General features: G+C 33.5%; 2 protein-coding genes across 5 annotated transcripts in view; one reads left to right on the top strand and one right to left on the bottom strand.

Annotated features, from left to right (window-relative positions):
* LOC119828675 (serine/threonine-protein phosphatase 2A 56 kDa regulatory subunit gamma isoform-like) overlaps nt 1-6,297 on the top strand; it is a 38,438-nt gene extending 32,141 nt beyond the window's left edge. For 2 of the 3 annotated variants that reach the window (XM_038350913.1, XM_038350912.1), the window contains 5 exons: nt 777-889; nt 1,508-1,670; nt 2,111-2,340; nt 2,738-2,867; nt 3,129-3,272. In XM_038350913.1, coding sequence (XP_038206841.1) covers nt 777-889; nt 1,508-1,670; nt 2,111-2,340; nt 2,738-2,867; nt 3,129-3,272 — 780 coding nt within the window. Of the gene's footprint in view, nt 1-776; nt 890-1,507; nt 1,671-2,110; nt 2,341-2,737; nt 2,868-3,128 lie in introns of all 3 variants that reach the window. The other variant, XM_038350911.1, reaches the window with a different exon arrangement.
* A 693-nt stretch (nt 6,298-6,990) lies between these two features.
* On the bottom strand, nt 6,991-12,585 carry LOC119828676 (protein phosphatase 1 regulatory subunit 21). Of its 2 annotated transcripts, none has more exons than XM_038350915.1 (9): nt 12,389-12,585; nt 12,109-12,303; nt 11,470-11,604; nt 10,857-11,096; nt 10,491-10,574; nt 9,937-10,090; nt 9,379-9,551; nt 9,156-9,251; nt 6,991-8,675 (listed from the first exon to the last, which is right to left on the bottom strand). In XM_038350915.1, exons 1-9 carry the CDS (start codon nt 12,452-12,454, stop codon nt 8,529-8,531), a joined length of 1,290 nt encoding a protein of 429 aa, XP_038206843.1. In that variant the 5' UTR covers nt 12,455-12,585; the 3' UTR covers nt 6,991-8,528. The 2 variants fall into 2 exon arrangements, with proteins under 2 accessions (XP_038206843.1, XP_038206844.1); XM_038350916.1 differs by having other exon boundaries at nt 10,917-11,096.
* Nucleotides 12,586-12,994: the final 409 nt, after the last annotated feature.

Below are 12,994 nucleotides of genomic sequence, written 5' to 3'. Positions count from 1 at the left end.
ACGCCAGCCGTGATGTTTGACCAACTTGAGTAGATGTTATCGACTTTGATTCGTTGCTGACGCCCCAACAAGTAACTTCAAACGTAATCGACAAAAAGTATCCTATCACCCAAGTCAGCTCATACCCTGTCTGTATATAAATTTTCATCAATATCTGTTCAGTAGTTTCAGGCAAACATCCAAACGAACAAGTTTTAACATTTATAATATTAGCTGCGACTTGCGGTTTCACCCGTGTAAGTCTGTATCCCGTAGGATAAAAATTGCCTATGTGTTATTCCAGTTGTCCAGCTATCTACGTACCAAATGTAATTGTAATCGGTTCAGTAGTTTTTGCGTGAAAGAGTAACAAACACAAACGCATCCTTTCAAACTTTCGCATTTAGTAGGATTAGTGTGATACAGCATTGTACGTAAAATTCGCCATTAAATATGTATTTTTTTTTTTGAATTGGAAAAAAATATTGTAAATAAATCGGAATTGTATTTATTTAGCACTTATATATTCATTGTTTCTTTTTTTATGTTCCATTGTATTTATTACTCTTTATTCACTTTATTCGCATGCTGACGGCTATAGAATTATGCAAATTTGAAACCAATTTATTGCGCGGCATACAAATTAAAATAAATTTAAACCTCACAACTACCAGAATAAACAAGAATTCATATTAAAACAATACCATTGTTTATAAGAAATTGCTATTGAGCAATACAGCTTCTCTTTGCATTTTTTTATTCATTCATTTTATTCATTCATACATTTATTCATTCAGGTGCTGCTCCCGTTGCACAAAGCCAAATCACTGTCGGTGTACCACCCGCAGCTCACGTACTGCGTGGTGCAGTTCCTAGAGAAGGACCCGTCGCTCACACAGCCCGTTGTCAGGTTAGTAGCCGAGAAAGGGAAAGATAAAGAAAGACAGGAAAAGATACTGAAAATAAGGTAAAAAGTTTAAAAAAGTAACGTTAGATATAAGTTGATGTTAATGTATAAAATATGCTATATACATTTGTTAAGTATTATAAGTTATTTGTTCATAGCAGATCCCACTTCTGATGTAGTGAAATTCAGTCCACTTATTGAAAGTAATGTTGTGGTTTTGATAGGGAAGTAATTGGTATCATGTTTTACTGTTACATAAAAATATTATTGATAGGATTATACGCATCTAAAATAATGAAATAACCTTTCAATGCTTTATAACTTTATTTTCATTTTAAATATGTATACGTAGTGCGACATCTCTCGCGCTACTACACTCTCTCGAGGATCGCCGGTGTTTCATTTGCCTTCCCAGGCGCTACATATGTTTTGTGAAACATTTTATGTCCTATTTAGTGTGAATGTCGAGAGGTCGACTCGTGACGTCCATATTTTTCATATATTAACTCAATAAAATTGGTAAATATCCACATCCACATCATCGCTCATAAATTTAACAATGAATTAAATAAGATAATGAAAACAAAATAATGGAAAATAAAAGAAACATAACATTTGCAGAGCGTTACTAAAGTACTGGCCGAAGACGCACTCCCCGAAGGAAGTTATGTTCCTCAACGAAATGGAGGAGATACTCGACGTGATCGAGCCGGCCGAGTTCCAGAAGATCATGGACCCGTTGTTCCGCCAGCTGGCCAAGTGCGTGTCCAGCCCACACTTTCAGGTACAATAATTATACTTTTATTCAAAATTATTGTTATATGATAATTCTTCTTGCATGATGACATTAACGTTGCTTGACATAGATGCCTTTTATGATGCAGTTTATTAGGAGTATAATATTTCGAGTTAAGTTGTTTAATGTCCTAGTTAAGAAAAAAAAATGCTAATTTACTTTCAATAAACAGAAACAGTTTTTTTTTTAACAAACTAAATTGATGTGCTACTCTCGGTTCAATTGCCTAAAAGAAATGGTATAATAATAAAAAATAATTTATTTATCAAAAAATATATATAGCCATGCAGCCATTTAAGGTGTATAGCCATAAAACCGAATTTTCTTTTTCGTCTAACTTCACCCTGTGTACAATAAAGTATAAATAACGAAACGCTATAGAAGCGTTGTATGCAAGTGCTGATGTAACCGCAAGCGGCGGCCGGCAGGTGGCGGAGCGCGCGCTGTACTACTGGAACAACGAGTACATCATGTCGCTGATATCCAACAACGCGACGCACATCCTGCCCATCATGTTCCCGTCGCTGTACCGCAACACCAAGAGCCACTGGAACAAGACGATACACGGCCTCGTCTACAACGCGCTCAAGCTGTTCATGGAGATGAACCAGAAGCTGTTCGACGAGTGCACGCAGCAGTACAAGCAGGAGAAGCAGAGGTGGGTCGCTCGCAGTGGATACAGAGACATACTGCGTTTCAGAGTTGGTCACGTGCTTTAGTCCTATATTCATTTAAGCTGTATTAATACGGAGACTGTGCTGGCAACATTGCGATTCCATGCACTGTGCTCGCTCAAGAAGTGGCTATAGTTGAACATAATTTCCACCAACTTTTTTGATTAACTGTTATACCTATCAAACACTTATTAAATGGTAATTGTGTTAATTGATATGTTTAAAAGTCGATCTTATTCATATGTTTTTATCATTTCCAATGAAAATACACATCATAATTAAGTCACATACCTCATAAAAATTAAATTTATTTAAATATAATTCAATAGGAGAGAAATATATGAACGATCGATCATTTTTAATTTTAAAATTGTATCGCAGGGAAAGGGAACGTCTCCAGCAACGGGAGGAGTTATGGCAGCGGCTGGAAGCCGTAGCGGCCGCCAACCCGGCGAGCCAGCTCGTCGACAACGATGAACCTGACGCTGACCTTGAAACTTTGGCACAAGAGGTGAGCCTTCCAGCAGTACTATTCTTATACCATGCTATAACTGTACGAATGACAATCCTAATTTCGAAAAAGTGTTTTATTTTCCAGGCCACATTGTTTTTAGTATCCCTGTCAGTTCTAGTTGTAGTTTTACATATATTTAAATATTTTTCTATATCAAGATCATGGTTTTTTGTATGTATAATTAAAAATGTTAATACTACAATTAACGAACATGGTTCTTGTCAATTTTTAATTCTAAACTGCTAATTACCCACACAGGCAAGAAAGAACCACAACGCCAATAAGCCTCTGCTCCGCAAGAAGTCGGAGTTGCCGGCGGACGCGTCCACGGTGAAGGCGCTGATCGAGCACAAGCGCGCCGACCCGTACCTCAGCACGCCGCCCGACGCCGACCGCTGCTAGCGGCGCGGGCCCACCCGCCGCGCGTGAGCCGCGTGGAACACTTTCCACGCGCGGAACACGTCGACGCGTCGGTCGCATGGAACACGTGCCACGCGCGGAACGCGCCGACGCGTCGGACGCGTGGAACACGTGAGACATGTGGAACAAGTGAAACACGTGGAACGAGTGAAACGCGTGAAACGAATTAAATACGTTAAACATATATAAATATGAAACACGTGAAACCAGTTGAAAATGTGAAAGTGAAATTCGTGATGTTGTTTGGTGGATGTGTTGAACTGTATTGGAAATGCGTATGGGCTGAAATTGCAGAAATACACGGTGTTTTTAATATATATTAGGTACTGTTCGCGTTATATCGGATGTATTTAAATAACGGAAACCATGAAAATTTTCTGTTGGTATATTATATGTAATAGTGATAAATGGGTGTTTATGGAGCATGGGCAGTGCCAGGGAACAAAATAGAGTCATTGGGTCAAAAAAGTCATAAATTCAGTATTGACTGTATTATTATTAATTAGGACTTTGTGGTGGAATGAATATCCTTATTGAGGAAATTAAGCCATGCGGAAACTGCTCTATGGAAGGTCCTAGTGATGTTTAAAATTATAAATGTTTGTCGCACATTGGCGCCTATTACATTGCTCGGTGGCAAATTATAGTGTTAATCACCTACATGGCTTTGTAAGGCAGAATATAATCTATGATGTCTAAAACTTGGATACAATGAAAATATACAGACACAGATTTCTTCTATATCTCAAAATAATTGATTGTTGCTAAAATTTTATACAGTAAACAAGCTTTATCTACAATTAATATTATGCAGTAATTTATTATATTTATTTAAGATGTTATAGAAGCATACACAATAGATAATAAATGTTGTCAATGTAATCACAATTTATTTATTGTAACAGATGTTAGCTTGAATGGGATTTTAGAATGAATGAAATAAACACAAATCTAGCATCAAAGTAGGTTATACACAATTTTGTTTGAAATACACATACACTACAATAATAATTTGAACAATCAATACATTAATTTATTTAGCTTCTGAAGTCATTAAATCAATATAGGAACATATAACCACCACTATCTATCTGTATAATGTAGAAGTATGCTGACCAAATTGTCTTAAATCTGGTTTTATTATTAAAAAATATAAAACTGTTGAGCTGCTTATTCATATTATAAAATCATATGAATTTGTACAGCATTCAGATTTTAAATGGAAACAGTTTGAAAATGATACAAAAATCTTAGTTTTTTTTTTGACCTAATAGAAAATCTTCAACTACTTAATTGATATTATTGCAACAAAAAATACATGAAGACTGTTAATAAATAACAAAGGGAAATTGGTCGCTGGCGACTAAAGTTATTCTACTAATGTAATGTTATTGATTTAATTATTTTTTTCAAAATTATCATTCCAATCTGGTATATTCGAAGTGCCAATATTTCACCAGTCCCAGATTACACAAAAGTGATATAAATTAAAATGCTATGAAATAGTTTTTTATTTATTTTTATCGGGCACATTCTGGACATTGTTTTTTTTAGTATCAATTTACCTAAAATATTTGGAATACAATCATTTGGCAAAGGAAAAGAAATAAATTTTACAATAGGATAATATTGCATAGTACCAAACCATATCCACATTTATTCTGTACTATAATATGAAATAATATAACAAAATTAATGTAAATCTTTCTATATGAATACACCACATCTAAATAGCATAAAATTATCAAGTAGATAGTCACCCAGCAATAGCTATTACAATTAAATATGTTCACTATTGCCCTGATTAATGCCTACTGATGTGCTTACTTTTCACTTATTATCATGTAATCTCCCTTACATATGTTTACAAATTATAATCACAAATAACTATAATAATGAGGGGGGTTGCGATGACGTCTTTAAGCAGGATTATTTCTAGTGTGGGAAAAAGATAGGTTGTCCAGCGCCAATTATTTCCTACTGGAATTAGTACTGCTGGCTTCTGGTCTATTCTGTCTGTAAAAATTAATGTGGACATTAGTGGGCACTAGTCTCTCTTTCAATATAATTAGAGTTATTAAACAATTTTCTAACTTATCTAAAATATCAGTGCTATTTGTTAAGTGTGAAAACTCGAGTCTGATTTTGTGTATAAAATACCTATTTTAATGTATTTATTTTCTAATTATACACTTGGACTAAGGCATGACTGTTTAGAATCAACTGCTGTATTATTGTTGTATTTATTTTAGCTTTGTATTATTTATAAGTTTTATATCACAAGGGCTTTATAATAGTTAGCGGTATAAAATTGTCCAATACAAATATGCTGTAGTTATAAGTTAATTTGTTGTAACATTGTGAATCTTAAATCTAATCATGTTTGAGTCTGTGGTTTTGTTAGTATTTTTTAATGATATTTTCACTATTTACGAACATCTCTTTGTCATAATAATATAGAACCAAAACACAAATTAGTTTGGCAATGCACAATAGCAATGTATAGTTTGCAATGTTACAAGTAAAATAACGTTGGTAACACGTAATGACAGGTCCATATATGGATGCGGTTCAGGTCACGACTGTAAAACAAATCATGGCACCCAAACAAGAGCCCAGCAACTACCTTATTGTTATTTGTATTTTACTTATAAATTAAGGTTACCGCGCGACTGTACCTGGCCGTTAGCGTAATTAAATTAAGGAGTAAATTATTAATATGCAGTTATATTCCGCGGAAGCTTCTGGAAAGCGGTTGAATGCAATTTTGTATGAGTATATTTAAGTAAAGTCGGTACAGTCGCGCGGTAAAACGTTAACAGATCTCCGAGTGCGAGTGTGAATGGACTGACTCCGATAGAAGATAATTTGCAACGCTGTTCAACAAATTGATAAATTTTTGTATAAATATTTATAACGATAATGTAACTGTTGAAAACAAAGTATTGTAACAAATGACATATTATAAGGTGCTTATGATTATCGTTATAATACAGAGTTGTGCATATGTCCTGTTGTTTTATTTCCTCCTTCATTCTACCGAATTTAAGTCCGGTTAAAATAACAAATTTTCACGCACTTGAATTTAGCTGGAGAAGTAAAGTACCGGAAAGTCCCCATAGGTCATCATAATCAGCCCATACATGTTTCCTCTGCTGGGACCAGGCCTCCTAAGTGACATGTGCAGGTTGGCAGATGTCGCGTGTCGTCGAACTTTTTGATTCTTGGACATTCCGGTTTCCTCAAGTTTTTCTTCAACCGTTTTAAGCAGTGGTGATGACATTTAAAATAGGGTGCAAGCCTATTTGTAACTTGAACGATTTACGATAATCAAATAATTTGCTTTCTCCTTTGTTTTCGAATCTCAAAAAAATGTCTGCTCTCACTTGTTCCGGAAGAACAAAACATAAGAAGAGTTGTGTTCATCAGCGTACGCCTATTGCCAAGGCCATTTGGAATTAAACTTGAGCAAATAATAATAAGACCTTTCGGTCTGCGCTTTTAATTAACAGAGATGGTCTAAAAAGGAAGGAAATTGTTGACTTTTGACCTTGAATTACTTTTCAGCATACATGGGCTGGGAGGCTTTGCCACTTTATTTCTACTAGTGAACTCAAGATCTCTATTAAAAAGCTTTGCGAGAATTTTTTATTTGTTCAGATCAAATGATTTTCTCACATATATTATATAACAAAACAAGTTTATGTAATCTCTTTATTTTATATTTATAAATACAGTGTAGAACAGAACACAGATTTACTTACATATTATATTTTACATGTAAATATTTCTGTAGCAGTACGAATTGCAATAATTCTTTTATACAAATATTATTATATATATGTACATTTTTACATTTGGATACAAATTATAGAAAGAGTTAAACAAATACGTTAAATCGATTACACTTTAAGTGAGGTGAATTGAAATAAAAAATAAAAAAATAACTGGATTTTATACAGATCATGATATAATAGATCAATTCAAATAAATATGAATATAAAAATATATTATGTACCAAACAAAGATTGGAAGCAAAAATCGAGTACTGCGAACATTTTATTGTTTAATAATTAATTACTGCGACTCGTAAAATTTAAGCCAACACAAAATTTTCAGTTTTTATAATTCCGCGACTATTCGAAAGAAAACTTTCTTGATTGATGACTGTCTATTTTTTTTTTTTGTTTTTGCAATATCCTAAAATTATATCAAATAACTCTAAAATAACGCTCATAATCGTCATGCAGCAGTTGATAGAATTCGTTTAAAACAATAAATATTTAAGCTTATATTTAATAAATCAAGTTGACTAAATTAATATTTTAATTAAATTAAAGTATATCCATCACAATTAATAGGGTGATAAATGAATATAATCACTAGCCGAATAGCACTAAAATATTTAGGCCTGAAGAGATAAGTAGCACAGGAATGATTAAGTTAAAAGTTGTCTATGCAATGCTGAGATTATATGAAAAGATTTCTCTTGATGGAGTAATATCAAAATCGTTCACATATTCAAAACGCACCCATATTGCAATTTCGAATAGATACAGCATCAATTTACATACAGGATAAGAATAAGATAACATAAAGGCCCTTAAATAGTATCTTAGCACAGAGATCTAAAATTTTTCTTTAATTTCGAGAGCTCTCAAAGCCCTGTATCGCCTACCACCAATCCATTCTATATTAACAGATCTATGTCATAACATTATTTTTACAGACGCTCAAATTTAGAGAAAAAGTGACGAGTGTTTACTTTTGTAGTTTATTTTGAAGACAAACATACCAATGACGGCAACTCATATTATATGGAATAAATGATCTGCCTGTATCCTTTACAATATATAACTAAGCATTCTTAAAACTTCAATTTACTAGGCACTCAAGGCGCACTTTCTGCTCATTTGCAAATAAAACATATAAACAGACGAAGAAATGCACCTGCTCAATACATCGAAAATAACATCGAGAATACACCACCAGTACCAGATACAAAAAGTAATAAAAATAAGTTGGAGGTTCAAAATGTGTACAGGTTGTTCCTGTACAGAGTATAGGGCATATAATATATAGAGTGCTACTTCTTCCTGGTGATGAACTGCCATCACATTGAAAGTATGTGTACAGCTTATATCCAGCCTGCAAACAGGTGTATATAGGGTGTACACTGCTTGTGTCCAGGATTCATACAGAGTGTTCACTGCGCGTGCCAAAGGTGTATACAGGGTGCTACTTCTTCCTCGTGGCGAGCTGGTGGCGCAGCTGCAGCAGCTGGTCGTGCTGCGCCGCGAGCCGGTCGTTGAGCGCCGCCACGTGCTCCGTCAGCACGCTCATCTGCTGCTCGTAGTTGTGCGACGTCGAGTGCAGCTCCTCCTCCTGCACAGTAAGTGCAACAGTGGACATTAGAGGACAATCCATTCGGTGGTGGGTTGGTTGGTGACCGGACATGATTTAGGGGATATCGAGTTAGTGGAAATACAACTGATATTATGACAGTCCATCGGAATTTTACATTAACGAACAATTTATGGGCGTGGCTTGCGCAATTTGCTACCTTAAACATTCGTATGCTTGAATTATACGGAGTTGGATGGAAGGAGTCTAAATTAAAATATAGTTCCAGATGTTCATAGCCTGTGTTAAGAAATAATAGAATAAATATAGGACTTAACTGTTATGTTATTGGTGTAAGATGTTAAACGAATCGAAACTAGAATCCTGTCTTAAATAGACTTATGGTTAATATATTGGAAAAAAAGAAAATGTGATGAGGCGCAACTATTTTCCTACAATTTTGAAACTAGCAATTTAGTATTAGTGTATTCAATATAAACAAATTCATATTATAATACTGACCAGCCTTGCTATAGTATCGTGTTTGTCTTGTATCGTATTTGCGTCCGTTTCTTTTTCCTGCTGTAATTCTTCGAATCGGAGCCTCAACATTTCGCACTGAAAATATAAGATGATTAAACCATGTATATTTTATAAAACATATAAACGATTAGTAACTCTGATAATCGGTGAAAATTGGTTATCTATAAATTTAGCATAAATAAATCACATCTTATCAACATACTTCTTTGACATAATGTTCAGCATTACTGATAAGTTCGTCTCTCTCAGCGCTGAGGGCGCTGATCTTGTTGCGGAAATAGGACAGCATCCTCTCCTCTCGCTCCTGAACCTCGCCACTGAGTAGGAAAGGCACTTGCAGACTACCTAACAGTCCAGTTATTTTACCCTCACCATCTGGAAAATATTTAGTCTATATGCAATGGGTTTTCTCTTCTTGAACTGAGAACTTCACAAATCGCAATGAAATAAATATATCATTATAATTGTATTAAAATTCAGGTTTCGATATTTTTAAGGGTCTCGCCTGGTTAAGATATATGAAAAAAAAATCAATCCGCTATGGTGTAACAAATAAGTAATTCCCCATACTACAATTATACAGCACTAATCTTTATCCCATAATCACTTCTGGATCATTATTTCTGCAACAGTTTACCAAACCTATGACCGTAAAACATTCATGTTCAAAATTTTTGAAACATTTAATCATTTATTTGGGGAATTTTAATTTTTGTACATAATTTACTTTTATTTTTAATTTTATTTATTAATATAATACCTATAGAAGTTTCGCTAAATGTGTTAAAGTCGCCAGAGTCATGCGTATCGCCCCTCCTCCTCTGCGACGCGGACACGTGCTTGCTGATCTCCAGTTTGAGGCTCTCATTCTCTAGTTGCAGCATCCCATACTCCATGCGGAGCTTCTGATTCTCCTAGTCAACGATATTCCATATCATAAAAGAAGTGTTGCAAAATTTTAAAGACCCTTTTTTCTGTATATGTAATGTATTAAAAAGCACACAAACATTGTTAAAGTTTTGTAGAAAATATTCAAGAAGTTTTGAATAAGATCGCAATTTATGCTTCATATTATCTTTTAGTCATATTCTACACAGTAATTCTAGGCATAGGATTATATTAAGTCGGAAATAATAAGTGTTATTCGTAATATGGCAATGTCAATTTAATATCATCTTGTGCTTTTGATTAAATAAATATTGAAAGTAAGACATACATGCAAATCATATTGTAATCATAATGAATTATATATACACAAAAACCAACATTTTTGTGAGTAGTCTTTTTTGTTTATTCAATGGCATAAATATTTACCTGCTCAGAGTTATGTAACTTATTGCTTAGCTGTTCATTTATATGTAAATCATCAACTGAACTAAGGGCATCTTCACTGCCAATCTAAAAAATAAAGATTTTTTTAAATTAAAGATATGTTACAAAATTTATATGACCTGCTACTGAGGCTAAACATGCATTTTTTAATTTAACTATTTTATAATTCTTAATTACTAACAATACATGTTAATTAATTGAAAAATTATTAGCTTTGCTAATTTGGTATTGTATTATAAAACCTAATATAATCAAGAAAGATTACTACTAGATATAAGCATATGCTATTTATCACATCATACAGAGAACAATATAAAAAAACAAATAAGAAAGTTATATATGTATTACCAAACTTCCACCTTCCGATAAAAAGTCACCATTACAACTAGCATGACTACCAGCCTGCACCTTGGGTGTGCTTCCTAACCGTTCCTTCTGTGCCTCTTCCAGCGCAAACTGTAATTCTTGATTCTTATTTTTTAATTTAGCAATTTCACACTTATATCTACTTTCACATTCGCTCATGTGACGATTGCAGTCTTCGATTGATGCTTGTAGCTGAGACACTTCAAATGTTTTGTCAGAAAGCTGAAAATTTTAGATTATTTTAGATTTCGAAATTAAGGACATGGTAAGTCTTTAGTTGTACTGCACTTGCTTAGTTTAAATGAAAATAAGTTTGTTCGATAAATTGAATACAGATATATAGAAAAAAAAAAGAAAAGAGTATCCCTACTTAGATTATAAATGAGAAAGTAACTCTATCTGTTTTTCTATTTGTAAAATCATCACTCTTGAACCACTGAATCCAACCACTGTTTTTGCTTAAGTTTGATACAAAGAGACATCATACAGAGGCATTGACATAGGATATGTTTTATTAATATTGCAAATTATCAAAGTACCTTTGTTGATAACAGTACATAATATCTTTTGTTCAAAGATGAACAAGATAAATTACCTGGGATGCATATTGGGCATTCTCAATAATTTTCTTTTGGAGTTCCTCCTGCAGTAGCCCTGCGTCCAAAGGTGCAGGATTACTATTTGAAGGGGCTTTATCATCTTTACTCTTTGATTTTTTTGTTAGTTTCGTCTAAAAACATTCCAAGAAATTACTAATTAGTTAAGCAATTTATTCAATACCACCACTTCATTAAATTCATATTAATATTATAATGCTCTGCCTGTCTGCCTCTTCTTCACACTTCACACCTAAACCACAGAACAGCTTTGACACAAGTTAATAACATTGATTGAGACCCAAAAAAATATGTCAAGAGAAATCCCAAGGGAATGTGAACAATGCAGTCAAAATCTGGGAATACCAGTTATCTTTTACTTTGTTTTTGCAGGCAAAATCGTAATAAGTGGTTAAGCTAGTAATACATAAAACAGAATAAAAAAGAAGGTTTATATGAAACTGAATCAATCATTGAAATAGAAATAAAATGCTTCTATACCCGTATGATACATAATATAATTGATATAACTGCCCACCTTATCAACACATAAGTTAATATATTTGTATATAATATCCATAATTTTGTAAATACATGAAAGTACATGTATCTTAATGATATAATGTTCGTGTAAATACCTGGGTTTGTTCAATTTCATCTTGTAAAACAGATACGCGTCGCGTCAATTGTTGATTTCTAAAAGTTAAAGAATCTATCTCTAATTCTCCTTTACGCAATGATTTTTCTTTTTCTTTAAGTAACTCCCGTAATTCATTGGATTTAGCTTGCTCATCTAATACACCTTTTTTCAACACCTTTACATGAACCCTCAGCTGTAAGCGGAAATAAGAGATTTATTGCAAATTGCCGACAATACTGCATTGCATCTTTATCAATGATTAGGATTACAAGTTTTACCTTCGAATATTCAGCGGCTAATTTTTGATATTTGGCTTGAATATCACCTGAAGGCAATCCCTCCATTGCTATACTTTACGTGTACATCACTAAACAGTAATAAATCCCATTAAACAATTCTAGAGGGATTTTCAATACACTCAGAACATAAAGCAGTGACGAACACCCACTTTGAACTTTCAAAAGTAACATTGACATTAAAGTTTGAAGTTTGAGTTTTGACACAATATTTGTTTTTTTTTTAAGATTTTATGGTCTTTTAACGAGACCTTTGAGTCAAATCTAATTTTTAGGCACTACTTCCTATATTCGATCATTTTAAATATACGTATTTTTAGCTTCATTATACTAAACTCCAAACAAATCCAACAAAAGGTGAAACTAGTGTTATTCCATTGTCGCTGTATAATTGTAAACACCGCTAATTGCAACATATCTCGCGATAGTGTAATATATCGAAAGAATGTGATCCGTACCGTACAGCTATAGCATAGCATAATATTTAACGCATTAAAATAATGTTACGATTTTTGTAATCATACCTCAAAAGATATTGCAATGTTACAGCGACATTGTTTATTATATGTTATTTAATAATCTTTGATC

Source organism: Zerene cesonia, chromosome 8 (assembly GCF_012273895.1).
Source record: "Zerene cesonia ecotype Mississippi chromosome 8, Zerene_cesonia_1.1, whole genome shotgun sequence".
Classification (NCBI taxonomy): domain Eukaryota; kingdom Metazoa; phylum Arthropoda; class Insecta; order Lepidoptera; family Pieridae; genus Zerene; species Zerene cesonia.
The sequence above is the reverse complement of the archived record's forward strand: the minus strand, read 5'-3'. Positions and strand labels throughout refer to the sequence as shown.

What these genes read in the sequence shown, in the direction of transcription:
- LOC119828676 (XM_038350915.1), bottom strand. Translation starts at nt 12,454, where the DNA reads ATGGAGGGATTGCCTTCAGGTGATATTCAAGCCAAATATCAAAAATTA. An exon ending in TAGCCGCTGAATATTCGAAG is followed by an intron (nt 12,304 to 12,388) that starts GTAAAACTTGTA and finishes TTCCGCTTACAG; the next exon opens with CTGAGGGTTCATGTAAAGGT. An exon ending in ATTTAGCGAAACTTCTATAG is followed by an intron (nt 9,552 to 9,936) that starts GTATTATATTAA and finishes AATATTTTCCAG; the next exon opens with ATGGTGAGGGTAAAATAACT.